Here is a 20932-nt window from a genome sequence, read left to right as displayed (position 1 = left end):
CACTGGGAACTGATTTTTATTGTTTTTAACACTTTTGAAATTGTGGTAATGTTCCCCTTTAAGAATGGCAGTGTGTTGGGTGAGTGCTGGCAGTGAGTGAGTGGAAGAGTTAGGAGAGCAAGCGGTAGCATGCAGCAGTACTGGCAACAGGCGAATATGTCCGGCAGAAATAAGAATATAGCGACCTAATTGTCAAGGCCTTGTCATTTCCACCCGAAAGCGGAGCTTAGCAGACCCATCGTCAGGTATAGTGAAGGGTGTTTCCCGTAACAAAAACATCCGTCCTGGGGTAAACGTTTCCTCTGCACTCCTCGACTACAGTCTGGGACCAGAAAGGTGTAGTTGATACTGTTACGTGATTGGCTGTTAGCATGTCCCTCCCATTGCTCAGTGACACTTCCCGTTTCCTGTTTGCTGGGTTCCCAAAGCGTGAGTGACTTCATGAGACAAATCTTGCTTCGTAATATCTGGTTTCTTCAGACCCAAAAATATACGTATATATTGAATATTTTATCAAACACATGTATGTTGATATCGAATGTGTCTATCGCGATATATAAATATGGTATTATCATCACAGCCCTAATGATTGGTAGAAAAAAATTGAATCCACTTTATCTTGTCGGTTAATATTCGCAAAGGAGGGGCATATTGCTTTTGTTGGACCCATATTAAGCTAGCAAAACTAGAAAAAGGCTAAAAATCTCTTAAAAAGCACACAAAGTAGCACAGTAACCCGCCCACCATGGATGTGCTGTGTTATGTACATGTAGGGTGGAAGGAGATTACACCACAACGGACCTGAGGTTACCAGGTTTAATGTAACCTTTGATGAGTGAGTGGGAGGTGTATGCTACTATATGTGTTTGTTGCAGGACTATGTGTGATTTTAACCATGTGAATAATACTTGACGGTGTTGTATGTGCGTGATGTATGAATCTTATGTCAGTCCAAGAGGGCGAGGCGAAAAGGGGAGTCCGTAAGCAAGCAGGTGGTTGAGGGCAGGAGAGGAGCGACAAGGTCAGTGTCCAGGCGGGGATCGAGAATTGAGGGAGGCAGTCCAAACACCAGAGGGAGGTAGAGACACAGAGCTCGAGCACAAGGGACACAACGGGTGTGCTGAGAGTTAACGACGTTCCGGCGCAGGTTCCAAGGGCCGACTGGTCTTTATGCTGCAGCTCTTATTATCAGCAGGTGCGCTGATTGCCGATAGTCTGCAGCTAGGGCGTTGGGTGGGCGTGAGGCGCATGCGAGGGCGTGTCCTGGCATGCTGCCAGACAGGGTGTTGTAGGATTTTGCAGCGGAAGAATTGAGGGTCCGAGGCCGCGGCGTGACATGCTGCCGACCACAAAATGGCTACACTGCAGGCACACAATGGGTGGATGAAATGTTGATGCATCAAAGTGTATTTTTATTCAGGCTGTGGTTCGTGAATCGAGTTTCCACTGTACTTGTGTTGACAGATGTTTGGAAAATCATGGCAAACTTGCAATTATAAGTTATTGTTGTTGAGTAGAACACTTACGCCATGTACTAACTATCCGCACTTGAGGCACTCATGTCAGCGCAGCGCTCAGGTGCAACATTTCACACTTCCTTGTTATCGCAAACACACCTTGCTTCGTTTGTCATCCTCGCTCGCTGATCAGGGAAAGTGTTTCGGTTTTTTTTTTCCCCCCTCGGAGGCACCCGAGCACCTCCGGCGCCGTGACGCGGCGTGTGAAAAGTCAATGAGTCATGCCTACTGTTGTCATGGCGCTCTTCTTTGCATAGAAAACAGTGAAGGGAAGACGGTGTGATGGGAAGACGGCATGTGAGACGGGAGACAGCCACACGTGCAACACCTGCGTGCACAATGCGTGCAACGAGGCGACATGTTCAATCCCAGGTTGTGTGTAGTGAGCATGTTAAAGGTTGTTGTCCTGTGTGTGTGGGTGCGTGCGTGCGTGTGTGTGTGCGTGTGTGTGTGTGTGTGTGTGTGTGTGTGTGTGTGTGTGTGTGTGTGTGTGTGTGTGTGTGTGTGTGTGTGTGTGTGTGTGTGTGTGTGTGCGCGTGCGTGCAAACATACTGTAATAACATCTGGATAAGAGTGCCAGCCATATACTTTTGCACCTTCAGCATATGCTAAACCAGGGGTCACCAACCTTTTTGAAACCAAGAATTACTTCTTGGGTACTGATTGATGCGAAGGGCTACCAGTTTGATACACACTTAAATAAATTCCCAGAAATAGCCAATTTCCTCAATTTACCTTTAATAAATAAATCTATATATATTTAAAAAAAATGGGTATTTCTGTCTGTTATGCCTTATTACATTTTTATTCCTTTTACAGAAGGTTTTTTGTAGAGAATAAATGATGAAAAAAAACACTTAATTGAACGGTTTAAAAGAGGAGAAAACAGGAAAAAAAGGAACATTTAATTTTGAAACAATTTATCTTCAATTTTGACTCTTTAAAATTCAAAATTTCAACCGAAAAAAAGAAGACAAAAACTAGCTAATTCAAATATTTTTGAGAAAAATAAAAGAAGATTTTATGGAACATCATTAGTAATTTCTCCTGATTAAAATTAATTTTAGAATTTTGATGACATGTTTTAAATAGGTTAAAATCCAATCTGCATTTTGTTAGAATATATAACAAATTGGACCAAGCTATATTTCTAACAAAGACAAATCATTATTTCTTCTAGATTTTCCAGAACAAAAATTTTAAAAGAAATTTAAAAGACTTTGAAAAAAGGTTTAAATTTGATTCTAAAGATTTTCTAGATTTGCAAAAAAATGTATTTTTTTTCATTTTAATCATAAAAAGTTTGAAGAAATTTTTCACAAATAGTTTTTGTTGAAAAAACAGAAGCTAAAATGAAGAATTCAATTAAAATGTATTTATTATTCTTTACAATAAAAAAAATAAATGTACTTGAACATTGATTTAAGAGGTCAGGAAAGAAGAGGAAGGAAATAAAAAGGTAAAAAGGTAAATGTGTTAAAAATCCTAAAATCAATTTTAAGGTTGTATTTTTTCCCTAAAATTGTCCTTCTGTAATTTTTAAGAAGCAAAGTAAAAAAAAAAAAAAGAATTTATTTAAACGAATGAAGACCAAGTCTTTAAAATATTTGCTTAGACTTTTTAATTCTATTTGAGTTTTGTCTCTCTTAGAATTAAAAATGTCGAGCAAAGCGAGACCAGCTTGCTAGTAAATAAATACAATTCAAAAAATAGAGGCAGCTCACTGGTAAGTGCTGCTATTTGAGCTATTTTTAGAACAGGCCAGCGGGCGCCTCATCTGGTCCTTACGGGCTACCTGGTGCCCGCGGGCACCGCGTTGGTGACCCCTGTGCTAAACTGTTCAATAAATACATCTTAGGAATGGAGCAAATTGTTTATTTCTAATAAAAATGAAATACTATGAAGTGTGGTACAAGGAAGAAGGTACTTATTTTAATTCAGGGGAGTTCAAATCTTTTTCCACTGAGGGTCGCACACAGAAACATGAAAGCCAGTGAGGGCTTTTTTTTTAATATATTTTGCATTTTCAAAACCAATACAATGTTTATTGTAAGCATTAGGGGCCAGGGCTCCCCTCAATCTTATGTTAAAAGTCCCAAGAACCCAAAAGAGTCTCTGTCATTAAAGTGTTACATTTTTTTTTTTTTTTACTTTTAACTTTAAAATAGCTGTAGATCAACTTCAGATCGATCATTTGACACAAAGTTTACTTTTGTTGTCCTTTTCTGTCAAAGAAAACCCTGTTTTTATGGTCAAAACACACACACACTAGAAAAAAAAAAGACTAATCGATGGGAAGTACTTGGAGCCCTAAATAGGCAAATAATTCATAACCACGTTGCTTTTGATTCATTATTATTTTTTGAAAAATGACAGTTACAAAAAAATCAAACTGTTAGTGTTACTGAGTATTAAAATAAGTCATATCAATACATTATTAAATCCCTACCTCAACTTGCAGATTTATCTGTCGATTATAACTTTTTATTATTTTTGGAGCAATGCCAAACTGCATGCATGGCAGCTTTGTCTTATTAATGTCAATATTGCAACATTGTCTCGTTACTCTACCCCTTTTTGATATTTTATTCCTCTTTTGATGTTTTTTTTTTTGTAATACTATTTATAAGAATATGCAGCAGGCCTTTAAAAAATTAGCTGCAAGCCACATTTAGGATACCCCTGTTATGATCCGCCGCCCGGATCATACATTATTTGGTTTTTGAGTCCTTTTGTGTAGGTTGTTTGTTCTTGGACTCTTTCGATCCTTAGTTGGTGCATTTCCTTGTTTGTTTCGTCACCATGGTAACTTGATTTTTCACCTGCCTTGTTCGCACACCTGCGTTTGATCAGAGACTCTATTTAAGCCTGCCTTTTCCGTTCACTCGTTCTCTCCTCGTAGTTTAGTGTGCATACAGTTTGTGTTTCGCTAGTGACGACTCAGCTACCTGTTTTTTGGACTAGCTAGCTTCCGTGCTTAGCCTCTTGTGTTTCCTAGCACCCATGCTAGCGTTTTGTTCAGCCTTTCAGTGCCAAGTGCAGGTTGCTTCTGTTCTTAGTCTGTTTTTAGTTTCAATAAAACCATACTTCTTACCTGTACGCTGTGTCCGTGCCTGATCTGCATCCTGAAAAAGCTCCTGTTATGATCCACGTCCTGGATCATGGCATATTCTGGTTTTGGTTCTGCTTGTTATCACATTCTGTCTAGTATTTGTCTTCCTCAGTTCTTTGTGGCACTTTCTGGTTTGGTTCCGTTGTCATAGTTACCCATTTTGTGTCACCTGTCTCTCCTTTGATCACGCGCACCTGCCCTTGATTAGTTATCTCCCTATTTAAGACCACCTTTGTTTGACATTCTTTCTTGGACTCTTGTTTGCGTCATGCTACAGTTGACGTCGCTCTTTCCAGCCTTGTGGTAACTACCTTTGTGTACATTAGCTCCCATGCTATTTCAGTTGTTTGTCCCTAGCTCATGCTAGCGCTTTCTGTTTTGTTTGTTAGTGCCTTCGAGCAAGTGTTTTTGGTTCTTAGTCTGTTTTAGTTAGTGTAAATAAATTATTGTTCCTACCTCACGCTGTGTCCAAGACGTTAGAACCCCGACTCTAATCAATTTTACAAAAAGTATATGTAATTATTACATTTATTATGTATGTGAGAATGTATGAGAGGTTTTATGTAATGATCATTTAAAAAAATAAATAAATAGATTAATAAAAAATTCATAAAAATGATTGAAAAGCTTGTGAAATAATATATTTGTTATGCATTATATATGAATTTATATGTATGTGTGAAATACATTTTTGTCATCTATTTTAACTGGCTTAGTTTTTATTTAATTTTGCCACAAAAAAGAAAATATTAAGTTTAACTGTAATTTTTCCATAGTCAAGCTGCCTTCATTGTCAGTGCAGACAATGTTTTTAGTGGCATTTTACATTGTGTAAAAATGTCCTGAAGCCTTTTTTTGAAAGGTCACGCAATTGTAAAAAGCAGTTAACCACTAATTTAATGTACAACTTTATTATAATAAAATTAATTGTGTGTGCATAAAGTAGCTAGCGAGTCAGTGGCAAGCTAACTTGCGCCTCATGCTGGCCGTTTGCTTAGGCGGGACCTGGACTTCACACATCAAGAAAGATGATCAGCTTTCGAGATGTCTCTTTAAAAATAATATCAAGTCACACAAGGGTCAAAAACAATATAAGTTAAAGATAAAGTACCAATGATAGTCACACACACAGTAGGTGTGGTGAAATTACCTTCTGCATTTGACCGATCCTCTTGTTCCAACACCTGGGAGGTGAGGGGAGCAGTGAGCAGCAGCGGTGGCCGCGCTCGGGAATCATTTTTGGTGATTTAACCCCCAATTCCAACCCCTGATGCTGAATGCCAAGCAAGGAGGTTATGGGTCCCATTTGTACAGTTACCATAAAGTTATTTACATTTTATGGCATGTCTTTTCTCAGGTTTTGTGATCTGGTCAACAGCATCACCGAGGAGGCCTGGCGAGGTCCTGACGAAGGAGACTGTGACGCAGACACATTGGAGGTGAGTCGCTCACACTTATTATTGTGTATTGTACATTACAGTGGATCTCAAACTTTTTTCAGTGATGTACCCCCTGTGAACATTTTTTTAATTCAAGTACCCCCTAATCAGAGCAAAACATTTTCGGTTAAAAAAAAAGATAAAGAAGTAAAATACAGCACTATGTCATCAGTTTCTGATTTATTAAATTGTATAACAGTGCAAAATATTGCTCATTTGTAGTGGTCTTTCTTGAACTATTTGGAAAAAAAGTTTTAAAAATTACTAAAAACTTGTTGAAAAATAAACAAGTGATTCAATTATAAATAAAGATTTCTACACATAGAAGTAATCATCAACTTAAAGTGCCCTCTTTGGGGATTGTAATAGAGATCCATCTGGATTCATGAACTTAATTCTAAACATTTCCTCACAAAAAAAGAAATCTTTAACATCAATATTTATGGAACATGTCCACAAAAAATCTAGCTGTCAACACTGAATAATGCATTGTTGCATTTATTTTCTCAGTTTAAGAACTTACATTCATATTTTGTTGAAGTATTATTCAATAAATATATTTATAAAGGATTTTTGAATTGTTGCTATTTTTGGAATATGTTTAAAAAAATCTCACGTACCCCTTAGCATACCTTCAAGTACCCCCAGGGGTACGCGCAACCCCATTTGAGAACCACTGGTATATTACACAACATTGGAATAGCAGTAAAGATCAAACTGCTCAGTCAGCACTAATATTAGGGTGTCCTAATGTAATAACTGATATCAGTGCGATATCAGCAAAAATACAAGTATCGGATCATATTAGCTTGCATCTAGAACAAGGGTGTCAAACGTACAGCCCGAGGCCCGGTTCAGGCCCACGATCCAGTTTTATTAGTTTATTAAGGATCCCCATTAGTCTACACCGCAGTGGAGACTATTCTTCCTGGGGTCCAGGCAAAAAACATCACACAACCACAGAACAAACGATTAAAATGCAGTACAACATGATCCAATAATAAATTGTCATAATACAAAAATAGCAACAACAAAGAACCAAAAAATGCTAATAAATGTTGTTACATAATAATTTTCATACCAAAGATAAAAATAGCAATATAAAAATACATATACTGTATACATTTTTGCAAAAATAAAACAAAGAACCAATGGCCTAAAATATACACATTAGTGTACCAAAGACAAACAATAAGTGACGAAAAAGTATCATCCATGCATTTTCTGCTGCTTATCCCATAATCAATAAAATACTCAATTTGCTAAGTATAAATATTAACCAGAAATATTTATTTGAAAGAAACTGGTGTTCTAAATGTGTCCACTTTGATTGATTGATTAATTGATTGAAACTTTAATTCGTAGATTGCACAGTACAGTACATATTCCGTACAATTGACCACTAAATGGTAACACCCGAATAAGTATTTCAACTTGTTTAAGTCGGGGTCCACGTTAATCAATTCACTGGATTTCGCAATAGCAATTATTTGTATCTTTGTAGATGATGCTACATATGTACAAAATAAACCACATGGTGTTAGTACATCAGTCGAGGAAAATGATCAAACTACATAAATAACATACTGTAATTTGATTTTGATATAACTTTGTTATCTTGATAGATTGGAAATTAACACCAATGAGTTGACTGATGAACATTATCACATCAATTATTCAAAAAGTATAAATAATGACAAATAAGGTGTAGGTGTAAAAAAAACAACCCAACATTATTTGTACATTTCCAGAATGTTGCTGTTCTATTTCTCAACAAAGAAAACAATCTGAAGTTGTCTTTATTTTTAATTCATTGTGCTGTGATTTTACCAGTCCAACTCACTTGGAAGTAGATGCCCCCCCGCGCTCTTCTTCCCCCCCACCCCCCCATCTAAAATGACACCCCTGCTCTAGAATGTCTGATCTAAGCTGCAGTCCTGCAGCACTTTTACTTGTGTAACAAACACACAAGGTTGGTCTTTTCCCGCATTTTAGTCCAGTAATTTACAAAAAATAACCATGATAGGCTATAGGCTACTAGAAGTTAAAAGCTACACAACAGCCAAGCACACAAGCTGGACATGTGTAATATGTGTCCTTAATTGAATTATATTGTAGTCTATAACGCATTTGTCAATATAAACAAGTATCACATGTATCGAGTTGTACAAACCCCGTTTCTATATGAGTTGGGAAATTGTGTTGGATGTAAATATAAACGGAATACAATGATTTGCAAATCCTTTTCAACCCATATTCAATTGAATGCACTACAAAGACAACATATTTGATGTTCAAACTCATAAACTTTTTATTTATTTTTTTTGCAAATAATAATTAACTTAGAATTTCACGGCTGCAACACGTGCCAAAGTAGTTGGGAAAGGGCATGTTCCCCACTGTGTTACATCACCTTTTCTTTTAACAACACTCAATAAACGTTTGGGAACTGAGGAAAATAATTGTTGAAGCTTTGAAAGTGGAATTCTTTCCCATTCTTGTTTTATGTAGAGCTTCAGTCGTTCAACAGTCCGGGGTCTCCGCTTTTTATGCTTCATAATGCGCCACACATTTTTGATGGGAGACAGGTCTGGACTGCAGGCGGGCCAGGAAAGTACCCACACTCTTTTACTACGAAGCCACGCTGTTGTAACACGTGGCTTGGCATTGTCTTGCTGAAATAAACAGGGGCGTCCATGATAACGTTGCTTGGATGACAACATATGTTGTTCCAAAACCTGTATGAACCATTCAGCATTAATGGTGCCTTCACAGATGTGTAGGTTTCCCATGCCTTGGGCACTAATACACCCCCATACCATCACAGATGCTGGCTTTCGAACTTTGCGCCTATCACAATCCGGATGGTTATTTTCCTCTTTGTTCCGGAGGACACCACGTCCACAGTTTCCAAAAATAATTTGAAATGTGGACTTGTCAGACCACAGAACACTTTTCCACCTCGCATCAGTCCATCATAGATGATCTCGGGCCCAGCGAAGCCGGCGGTGTTTCTGGGTATTGTCGATAAGTGGGTTTTGCTTCGCATAGTAGAGTTTTAACTTGCACTTACAGATGTAGCGACCAACTGTAGTTACTGACAGTGATTTTATGAAGTGTTCCTGAGCCCATGTGGTGATATCCTTTACACACTGATGTCGTTTTTTGATGCAGTACCACCTGAGGGTTTAAAGGTTCGTAATACCATCGCTCACGTGCAGTGATTGCTCCAGATTCTCTGAACCTTTTGATGATTTTACGGACAATCGATGGTAAAATCCCTAAACTCCTTGCAATAGCTCGTTGAGAATTGTTGTTCTAAAACTGTTTGACAATTTGCTTACAAAGTGGTGACCCTCGCCCCATCCTTGTTTGTGAATTACTTAACATTTCATGGAAGCTGCTTTTATACCCAATCATGGCTCCCAACTGTTCCCAATTAGCCTGCACACCTGTGGGATGTTCCATATAAGTGTTTGATGAGAATTCTTCAACTTTATCAATATTTATTGCTACCTTTCCCAGCTTCTATGTCACGTGTTGCTGGCATCAAATTGTAAAGTAAATGATTATTTGCAAACAAAAAAATGTTTATCAGTTTGAACATCAAACATGTTGTTTTTGTAGCATATTCAAATTTTTATGGGTTGAAAATGATTTGCAAATCATTGTATTCCGTTTATATTTACATCTGACACAATTTCCCAACTCAAATGGAAACGGGGTTTGTAGCTTCAAGGTGGGTAAGCTCAACCAAACTTATTCCTTACATTAGGCGCATTAGGTGCACCTTATAGTCCAGGGTTTGTATATTACTTACACATACAAAGTCTCCAAGGCGGGAACGTATTGAAAATATCAAGTAACAAACGTGTCCGCATCATTCAATTTACTGTGTCATGAGTTTAACTTAATTAATTATTTTGGTTACTCACTATGGGAATCATAAATTACTTCACTAATTATTCGTGAAAACTATATTGATTATATCTTTATGTATTTTGTGTTACACAAGAAGTGAACAAAGAAATGTGTAAGAAATTTTTATGAAATGGATTGGGATTAAATAAATGTTGCTTCTTTCCATTTCTTGTTGGGCATGTTGTAATGAGTAACTGTAGATAAATGTGATGTCGCTACAGTAACTGTATGCATGTCTGAAAGAAATCAAAACCATAACCACAACCATTTGTGTCGCCAAAAATTCAAATGCTGCGCCACTTCAACTTAAAAACAGTCCATTTCAGAGGTTTAGATTTGGATAGGCTAGAGTTTTTCATACTTACAGTTGTTTTTTTTTTAAGTAATTTTACTTTTTCACAAAATAATAAAATGATAACTAATTCCGGCTGATATCTAATCAGATCAATATCAGTATCAGCCAATACTCAAGGCTCCAATAAAAAGTTGTAATGGGACACCCCTAATTAATAGGGATGTGAATATTAAAGCAACTCATGATTTGATTCCGATTTGATTCAGAAACGATTCTTGTTTCAACCCGATTATCGATGCAAACCCAGTCTCGCAATTGATTATTTGGTAAAAAAAAAAAAAAAAAAAAAAAGATAATAAAACCTTTCTAAAACACATTGCAGAAGCTCCTCTTGGCTGCTAATATGTAACGTGCTGCAAGTAAGCGCGGAGATGGCCTAAAAACCTATTTTTAAAAATGTATTTAAAAAAAAATAATAAAAAATAAATTTAGAGTCGCAATAAATACAAATATGTGATTTGAATATGAATAGTATATTTTTCCAGCACTTCTGCTAATTAATACAACTGATTGTTTCATTGTAAACAACAGTGCAACACACATGAGTCGTACAATCATTTTAAAGCGCATGTAGGCATCGCTAATTCCGCTGGATGCTGACCACATATGATATACAAATGCAGCTACTGCCTACTTGCTAATCAAAACCACATCAGGAGGTTTCCTACAGCCACAACTGTTGTTATGACATTGCATTAATTAGAGACCCTGGTGTTTATTTGAATTAAAGCCTTAATTGGAACATTTACAGTACGTAAGTTACCTGCCTTTGTCTTTTTAGTACGACTATGAGTACGATGAGCACGGTGACAGGGTGGTACTTGGAAAAGGCACATTTGGAGTGGTGTATGCAGGCCGGGACCTCAGCAACCAGGTCCGATTGGCCATCAAGGAGATACCGGAGAGAGACAGCAGGTGATGTGTACTCCTATTATCTGTCCGTTAATGTATCGCTCTGCAAAAGCACCGCGTTTCTAGTTAAGTGAACTATATTTATATAGCGCTTTTTCTCTAGTGACTCAAAGCGCTGTACATAGTGAAACCCAATATCTAAGTTACATTTTAAACCAGTGTGGGTGGCACTGGGAGCAGGTGGGTAAAGTGTCTTGCTTGCCCAAGGACACAACGGCAGTGACTAGGATGGCAGAAGCGGGGATCGAACCTGCAACCCTCAAGTTGCTGGCACGGCCGCTCTACCAACCGAGCTATACCACCCCGTTTCAGGCAGATATCATTTTGTTCATCTATGTTACTGTTACGGTTGTACTGTATGCCAAAACCAAGAGCTACTTCTTGGGTACTGTTTAATGTGAAGGGCTACCAGTTTGATACACACTTAAATAAATTGCCAGAAATAACCAATTTGCTATTTCTGTCTGTCATTCCGTCGTTCATTTTTTTTCCTTTTACGGAAGGTTTTCTGTAGAGAATAAATGATGGAAAAAACACTTAATTGAACAGTTTAAAAGAGAAGAAAACAGGAAAAAAAATTAAATATAATTTTGACACATAGTTTATCTTCAATTTTGACTCTTTAAAATTCAAAATTCACCCGAAAAAAAGAAGACAAAAACTATCTAATTCGAATCTTTTTGAAAAAAAGAAAGAAAATAATTTATGGAACATCATTAGTAATTTTTCCTGATTAAGATTAATTTTAGAATTTTGATGACATGTTTTAAATAGGTTGAAATCCAATCTGCATTTTGTTAGAATATATAACAAATTGGACCAAGCTATATTTCTAACAAAGACAAATCCTTATTTCTTCTAGATTTTCCAGAACAAAAATTTTAAAAGAAATTCAAAAGACTTTGAAATAAGATTTCAATTAGATTCTAAAGATTTTCTAGATTTGCCGGAATATATTTTTTTAAATTTTAATCATAATAAGTTTGAAGACATTTTTGAGAAATATTCTTGGTCGAAAAAACAGAAGCTAAAATTAAAAATTTAATTAAAATCTATTTATTATTCTTTAAAATAAAATAAAAAATGTACTTGAACATTGATTTAAATTGCCAGGAAAGAAGAGGAAGGAATTTAAAAGGTAAAGAGGTATATGTGTTTGGAAATCCTAAAATCATTCTTAAAGTTGTATTTTTTCTCTAAAATTGTCCTTCTGAAAGTTATAAGAAGCAAAGTAAAAAAATAAATGAATTTATTTAAACATGTGCAAACCAAGTTTTTTAAATATTTTCGTGGATTTTCAAATTCTATTTGAGTTTTGTCCCTCTTAGAATTAAAAATGTCAAGCAAAGCGAGACCAGCTTGCTAGTAAATAAATACAATTTTAAAAATAGAGGCAGCTCACTGGTAAGTGCTGCTATCTGAGGTATTTTTAGAACAGGCCAGTGGGCTACTCATCTGGTCCTTACGGGCTACTTGGTGCCCGCGGGCACCGCGTTGGTGACCCCTGGTGTAGTGGGTGCCCTTGAAAAATACCGTGACTTTGTTGGTGATATGAGCTGAGGCACATGTGAGTCAACACACACAGATACAGTGTGAAGACAGAAGAGGGGGAATGGCTTTAAAAAAAAACGAGAAAGAGGATGTCATGTTTTGTGGTCACGTTCTGTTTGGTTTTGGACTCATTGTGCAGTCTTGTTTGTTTTGTCACCATGACAACTCATTAGTTTCACCTGTTATGTGATCACGACTCACGCACCTGATTTGTTTGGAATCATGCACCTGTCAATCACTGTACCACTATTTAAGCCTGTAGTTGCCAGGCAGTCAGCCTGGCGACATCACCCTCTACACCAGGGGTCACCAACGCGGTGCCCGCAGGCACCAGGTCGCCCGTAAGGACCAGATGAGTCGCCTGCTGGCCTGTTCTAAAAATAGCTCAAATAGCAGCACTTACCAGTGAGCTGCCTCTATTTTTTTAATTTTATTTATTTACTAGCAAGCTGGTCTCGCTTTGCTCGGCATTTTTAATTCTAAGAGAGACAAATCTTAAATAGAATTTGAAAATCCAAGAAAACATTTTAAAGATTTGGTCTTCACTTGTTTAAATAAATTCATTTATTTTTTACTTTTCTTCTTATAACTTTCAGAAAGACAATTTTATAGAAAAAATACAACCTTAAAAATGATTTTAGGATTTTTAAACACATATACCGTTTTATCTTTTAAGTTCCTTCGTCTTCTTTCCTGACAATTTAAATCAATGTTCAAGTAATTTTTTTTTATTGTAAAGAATAATAAATACATTTTAATTAAATTCTTCATTTTAGCTTCTGTTTTTTTCGACGAAGAATATTTGTGAAATATTTCTTCAAAACTTTTATGATAAAAATTCAAAAAAAATATTCTGGCAAATCTAGAAAATCTGTGGAATCAAATTTAAATCTTATTTCAAAGTCTTTTGAATTTATTTTAAAATTTTTGTTCTGGAAAATCTAGAAGAAATAATGATTTGTCTTTGTTAGAAAAATTGCTTGGTCCAATTTGTTATATATTCTAACAAAGTGCAGATTGGATTTTAACCTATTTAAAACATGTCATAAAAATTCTAAAATTAATCTTAATCAGGAAAAATTACTAATGATGTTCCATAAATAATTTTTTTAATTTTTTCAAAAATAATCGAATTAGCTAGTTTTTCTCCTTTTTTTCGGTGGAATTTTGAATTTTAAAGAGTCGAAATTGAAGATAAACTATGTTTCAAAATTTAATTTTCATTTTGTTCGTGTTTCCTCCTCTTTTAACCCGTTCAATTAAGTGTTTTTTCATCATTTATTTTCTACAAAAATCCTTCCGTAAAAGGAAAAAAAATGTACGACGGAATGACAGAAAGAAATTACCATTTTTTTATAAATATAGATGTATTTATTAAAGGTAAATTGAGCAAATTGGAAGAAAAAATGAACGACGGAATGACAGACAGAAATAGCAAATTGGCTATTTCTGGCAATTAATTTAAGTGTGTATCAAACTGGTAGCCCGTCGCATTAATCAGTACCCAAGAAGTAGCTCTTGGTTTCAAAAAGGTTGGTGACCCCTGCTCTACACACTCCTGATTACTCACTTCTTGCCATAGTTTCATGCTTTTCACGTCACAGTAAGTGTAGTTTTGTTTCATGTCCTTAGTCTGTTTATGTGTTAGTTTTGTTTTCTTAGCCAAGTTTTGAACCTCTGCTGAGAGCGCCTTTTGTTTGTTCCTGCGTTAAGTTTGTTCCCCGCCTAGTGCGCATCCTTTTGTTTGGTACCTTTTTGAGTGATTAATTAAAGGATGTCAGTACCTTTACGCCATGTCCGGTCCAGTCGATTTGCACCACGGGAAAACAAACCACACCATAGTCCTAGTCATGACAGGAGAAGCTATAAACACTGCAGAGCGGCGCTTTAAAACAGCGAGTTAGCGACTAATGTCTCTCCGCAGTGTTTTACTTCTTAAACCACTTATCCTCGCCTTTTTGGCGACAAATAAACTGTTTCTTAGATTTATCTTCCCTTGTGTACAAGAAATAGCTAAACATGCTTCACAACACACTGGAGGATATAAGAACCACTAACTGCAAACTAGCGCTCCTGAATGTAAACAAATGGGTGGATCAATTCAGATAAGTAGTAAAACTACAAGAGCTGTATCTTGTCGATACTAAAATGATTACATGGATATTTCTATCCATCCATCCATCCATTTTCTACCGCTTATTCCCTTTCGGGGTCGCGGGGGGCGCTGGCGCCTATCTCAGCTACAATCGGGCGGAAGGCAGGGTACACCCTGGACAAGTCGCCACCTCATCGCAGGGCCAACACAGATAGACAGACAACATTCACACTCACATTCACACACTAGGGCCAATTTAGTGTTGCCAATCAACCTATCCCCAGGTGCATGTCTTTGGAAGTGGGAGGAAGCCGGAGTACCTGGAGGGAACCCACGCATTCACGGGGAGAACATGCAAACTCCACACAGAAAGATCCCGAGCCTGGATTTGAACCCAGGACTGCAGGAGCTTTGTATTGTGAGGCAGATGCACTAACCCTTCTGCCACCGTGAAGCCGTGGATATTTCTAATTGTCACAAAATCTTTTCATTTTTTTTATTGTTTATAAACTTAAGAAATACGTCCCTGGATACAGGAGGACTTTAATTATGACCAGTGTATGACCCTGTAACTACTTGGTGTTGGATCGATACCCACATTTGTAGTATCACCCAAAACTTATGTAAAGTATCCAAATATCAGAAGAATAAGTGCTTATAACATTTTAACAGAAGCGTAGATAGAACATGTTCAAACATAAAAGTACGGAAAGGCACACTTAAAATCCTTTCATTTTCTCAAAAACGGACAGCGCGCCTCATAACCCTGATGCGCCTAGTGACCTAATAATTCTGGTTGTGCTTACCGACCTTTAAGCAATTTTATTTGGTACGTGGCGTAATGCTAAATGTGCCCAGTAGATGGCAGTCAAACATAAGAGATACGTGTAGACTGCAGCCTGTTCACTAAATGACGCTAGCAAGTCCCGGTAAGCAAGCCAGACCAAACCATTGATGTTTTTGGAAAATATAGAACATTACACACAGCGCTCAAAAATCTGTCAAAATGTTTTAGTGTGACTTTGGTAAGCTACGAAGCTGCACCGCTTGATAAAACGTGAAGCATTACGGCTACTGTGCTCAGACGTACTGTGCTTCAACATACGGGAACTATTATGGTGTGCGTATAAGGACCTTAAAATGGCACCTATAGGAGACATGTTATCTGGCCTTTTTTAAGTAAAGCCAACTTTTCTTACCTATTGGTACCTGCTTTTATGTATTTGGGATCTGCATAAGTACCGAAAATTTGCGCGCATCTGCCATTGTAGCCTACATAGTAGTAAATAACTTCCTTCTTTCTCTCTATCCTCCTGTTGTGGGGTATTCATCTTCCAATGTTGCCATTTGTTACAGATCTAACTTATATCCAGGGGTGTAACGGTACGTGTATTTGTATTGAACCGTTTCGGTACGGAGGTTTCGGTCCAGTTCGGAGGTGGAAGTTTGTAAGCCAAAGTCTTAACAAGCTGCTCTGCTTTCGGCATCTGTTTGAGCAGTGAGCACTGAGCATCCAGCATTGTCCCGTCCACACAACCATCTGATTGGTTACATACAAATCCAATCAGCAGTGCGTATTCAGAACGCATGTTGTCAATGTTTCAGCGTCAAGCAGATATGTGTTTAGCAGCGGACATCGTACTCTCCCCAAATGATAAAAATCACTTCCCAGTCACAACTATTACAAACATCACTATGAGCCCGTTGACCTTTAGGAAACTTAAACTGTAGCTCAGCTCGCTCACAGTGCTGGCTTGAGGTGAAGGCTAATTAGCTTTTAGCGTAACGCTAGCTCATTTTGTTGTGTGTGTGTGCGTGTGCGTGTGTTAGGGGCAGCAAAGCCCTGTCTGTCTATTATTTCACATGAACTAACATGAAGTCCATGGTGTCCAGGGATGAATAGTCTCTCCTATTGCTATTGTACTATTGTTTCAGCTATAGTTACATTAATCATTAATAATGTAGAAGCCTAGTTTTGAATGGCAGGGTCCCTGCTATCACATGTTGACAAAAATATAACATTTACGTAATAAAAGTCAACTACAGGCTTCCCAAATGCTGTAATAAACTAAGTATGATGAGTTGACTTGAAACTGTGTAATGTGGCACTTTTTATATGTAGAAGAAAGGTTTTGTCATTTTATTTAATCAAAGCAACCACTTGAGGCAGTTTATTGTGGATTAAAGTGGGCATAATTATTATAGTGTTCCTAATGTTAAAAGGATAAAGCCATTGTTTACAAATTTGGTAAATAAGCAAAAAGAGTTTATTTTGTTGTTTTCTTATTGTACCGAAAATGAACCGAACCGTGACCTCTAAACCGAGGAACGTACCGAACCCAAATTTTTGTGTACCGTTACACCCCTACTTATATCTGTCATAAAACTACCAGGACAACAAACATGACAGTGAGAAGACGAAGTCAAAGTGCCATCCATCCATCTTCTTCTTCTTTTTCTTATCCGGGGTCGGGTCGCGGGGGCATCAGCCTAAGCAGGGAAGCCCAGACTTCCCTCTCCCCAGCCACTTCGTCCAGCTCCTCCCGGGGGATCCCGAGGCATTCCCAGTTCAGCAGGGAGACATATTCTTCCCAACGTGTCCTGTGTCTTCTCCGTGGCCTCCTACCGGTTGGACGTGCCTGAAACACCCTCCTTAGGGAGGCGTTTGGGTGGCGTCCTTACCAGATGCCCGAACCACAGTCGAAGTGGAGGCACGTAAATAAGGGTGCTCAGAAAACGGCACAAGAGACTGTCAGAAAGCGGCTTGAAAACATTCTATGCAAAATGTTTACCAAAGAACCACCATTAAATATTATGTAGACAACAAGGAAATGTTTTAAATGTAGTAAAAAAAAAATCATAATATGAACCTTTTAACCCAGTGCGCTTTTTATAAGAAAATAGACCCAGTCATTGGCAGTCCGCCTTATAATATGGTTAAAGTTAAAGTTAAAGTACCAATGATTGTCACACACACTCTTGGTGTGGCAAAATTATTCTCTGAATTTGACCCATCACCCTTGATCACCCCCTAGGAGGTGAGGGGAGCAGTGGGCAGCAGCGGTGCCGTGCCCGGGAATAATTTTTGGTGATTTACAGTAACCCCCAATTCCAACCCTTGATGCTGAGTGCCAAGCATGAAAGGAATGAGTCCGATTTTTATAGTCTTTGGTATGACTCGACCGGGGTTTGAACTCACAACCTACCGATCTCAGGGCGGACACTCTAACCACTAGGCCACTGGGTAAGTGCGCCCTATGGTTGGAAAAATATGGTAACCAGATATGGACAGTAAATGAAATTAATAATCCATTCATCCATCCATTTTCTACCGCTTGTCCCTTATAATGTTAACAAAATAATAGAATAGAAAATGACACAATGTGTTACTGCATACGTTTTTATAAATTAGGAGCTTTGCCTACTTACTATGAAAAGAGAAGTTGCCTAGTATGTGCACAATGAAATAAAATGTAATTAAAAAAAAAAACAGTAATGAGAATTTGAAAAGTATCAAAAAGTTTAAAGATACAGTTTATATTTCGGTACCGGTACCAACATATTGGGACAAACCTAGTTGCTGCTAGCACACACAAGAGTGACATGTCTGGTGGTTTGCGGTGTACTTTAAATTGATCTTACATGAGGGACTGTTTCTAGCGAAGACTCCCGGCCTCCATCTGTGACGGACAGAATGATTACACCGACACACTGATCCGCTAACCATATGTTTGAGAGTAAAGGAGCCGGTGCGTGAATAATTTAGACAGGGTGCTATTTAACGCTGTGTGTTTAAAAAGAAAAATGGTGTCCTGTTTTATTGCCCAGACTATACAGTATGTGTTTTTGATTTCCTATTTTCTTTGCAGGTATTCTCAACCCCTGCATGAGGAGATCGCCCTCCACAAGCACCTGAAGCACAAGAACATAGTCCAATACCTGGGCTCCATTAGCGAGAACAGCTTCATCAAGATCTTTATGGAGCAGGTGCCTGGAGGTAAGCAAGCTTCCGCCGTCGCCTGTCACAGTATTTGCACAGGGAAATAATAACAGGAGGGTCCCTAATCACTGTGCAAACATGCTCAACTGTCTGCGTGGTGCTGGTTTTTCAAGATTGAATAAACATCTAGACTTCCTATTTCTTAGCCCCCATTATTTACATATGCGTTCAAAAAAATAAAAATAAAATCTATAATAAATTACATTGTCACACCATTGAATCCCACTATTTACTTTAAGTGTTATTAATTGTCTATTGTCACATTATTCTACCATTTTTTTAAGAATTGTAAATACCGTATTTTTTGGAGTATAAGTAAAAAACATATACAAGTCGCACTGGAGTATACAGTGGGGCGAAAAAGTATTTAGTCAGCCAGCCATTGTGCAAGTTCTCCGACTTAAAATGATGACAGAGGTCTGTAATTTTCATCATAGGTACACTTCAACTGTGAGAGACAGAATGTGAAAAAAAATCCAGGAATTCACATTGTAGGAATTTTAAAGAATTTGTTTGTAAATTATGGTGGAAAATAAGTATTTGGTCAACCATTAAAAACTCTCACTGATGGAAGGAGGTTTTGGCTCAAAATCTCACAATAAATTGCCCCATTCATCCATTCATCCATTTTCTACCGCTTATTCCCTTTCGGGGTCGCGGGGGGCGCTGGCGCCTATCTCAGCTACAATCGGGCGGAAGGCGGTGTACACCCTGGACAAGTCGCCACCTCATCGCAGGGCCAACACAGATAGACAGACAACATTTACACTCACATTCACACAGTAGGGACCATTTAGTGTTGCCAATCAACCTATCCCCAGGTGCATGTCTTTGGAAGGGGGAGGAAGCCGGAGTACCCGGAGGGAACCCACGCATTCACGGGGAGAACATGCAAACTCCACACAGAAAGATCCCGAGCCTGGATTTGAACCCAGGACTGCAGGACCTTCGTATTGTGAGGCAGACGCACTAACCCTTCTGCCACCGTGAAGCCTGGCCCCATTCATTCTTTCCTTAACACGGATCAATCGTCCTGTCCCCTTAGCAGAAAAACAGCCCCAAAGCATGATGTTTCCACACCCATGCTTCACAGTAGTTATGGTGTTGTTGGGATGCAACTCAGTATTCTTCTTCCTCCAAACACGACGAGTTGAGTTTATACCAAAATGGATACATGGATGTTACAGCAGAGGATTGGGAGAATGTCATGTGGTCAGATGAAACCAAAATACAACTTTTTGGTATAATTTTTGGTATAAACTCAACTTGTCGAGTGTAGAATTTTTTTTCTCCTAAGGTTATGAAGTGTTAGGGGACCATTTGTGTTGCTCCCGGCGCTTAAAAAAAATACTTGAGTAAATGCTGCACTTTTTGTTTGTAGGGAGTCTCTCTGCACTGCTCAGATCCAAGTGGGGCCCCCTTAAAAACAACGAGCCCACCATAGGGTTCTACACGCGACAGATCCTGGAGGGACTCAAATACCTGCACGACAATCAGATTGCACACCGGGACATCAAGGTAACAAGGCTTGAAACCATTAAAAGTTCCTTTTTTTCCCCCTTATTGCTGTATTTTCAACCTTCAGGGTGACAACGTCCTAATCAACACCTACAGCGGCGTGCTCAAAATATCAGATTTTGGCACATCCAAGCGCTTGGCTGGAATTAACCCCTGCACTGAGACGTTCACAGGTATGCCCGCACTATAACCCTGACTCTATGGCAGGGGTGTCCAAACTTCTTTCACCAAGGGTTGGCAAATTGTACCGTCAATAGCATATGGTGAGGTTATTGTTCGGTAAAAAATGCTAAAAGCAGAATTTATTTATATTTAACAATAGAACTTTGGGTCAAATTTGTGTTATAGGTGACATTATTATTAGCAGTAGAAAATGGATGGATGGATATTACACGCCAATATCGGGATCGTATATAAATAATAATGTCACCTATAACACAAAGTTGACCCAAAGTTATTGTGATGAGGTGGTGACTTGTCCAGGGTGTACCCCGCCTTCCGCCCAATTGTAG

At 38.1% G+C, this 20932-nt stretch overlaps 1 protein-coding gene across 2 annotated transcripts in view; it reads left to right on the top strand.

Annotated features, from left to right (window-relative positions):
- Window positions 1-20932, top strand: part of map3k5 (mitogen-activated protein kinase kinase kinase 5) — a 203104-nt gene that overhangs the window by 133957 nt on the left and 48215 nt on the right. For both annotated transcript variants that reach the window (XR_009804115.1, XM_061886260.1), the window contains exons 14-18: window positions 5987-6068; window positions 11126-11259; window positions 18772-18899; window positions 20284-20420; window positions 20488-20593. Coding sequence is in view for 1 of the 2 variants with exons in the window: in XM_061886260.1 (XP_061742244.1) it covers window positions 5987-6068; window positions 11126-11259; window positions 18772-18899; window positions 20284-20420; window positions 20488-20593 (587 nt within the window). In the remaining variant the exon portion in view is untranslated. The remainder of the gene's footprint in view (window positions 1-5986; window positions 6069-11125; window positions 11260-18771; window positions 18900-20283; window positions 20421-20487; window positions 20594-20932) is intronic.

This window comes from Nerophis ophidion, linkage group LG24, assembly GCF_033978795.1.
Source record: "Nerophis ophidion isolate RoL-2023_Sa linkage group LG24, RoL_Noph_v1.0, whole genome shotgun sequence".
In the NCBI taxonomy this organism is placed as follows: Eukaryota; Metazoa; Chordata; class Actinopteri; order Syngnathiformes; family Syngnathidae; genus Nerophis; species Nerophis ophidion.
The sequence above is the reverse complement of the archived record's forward strand: the minus strand, read 5'-3'. Positions and strand labels throughout refer to the sequence as shown.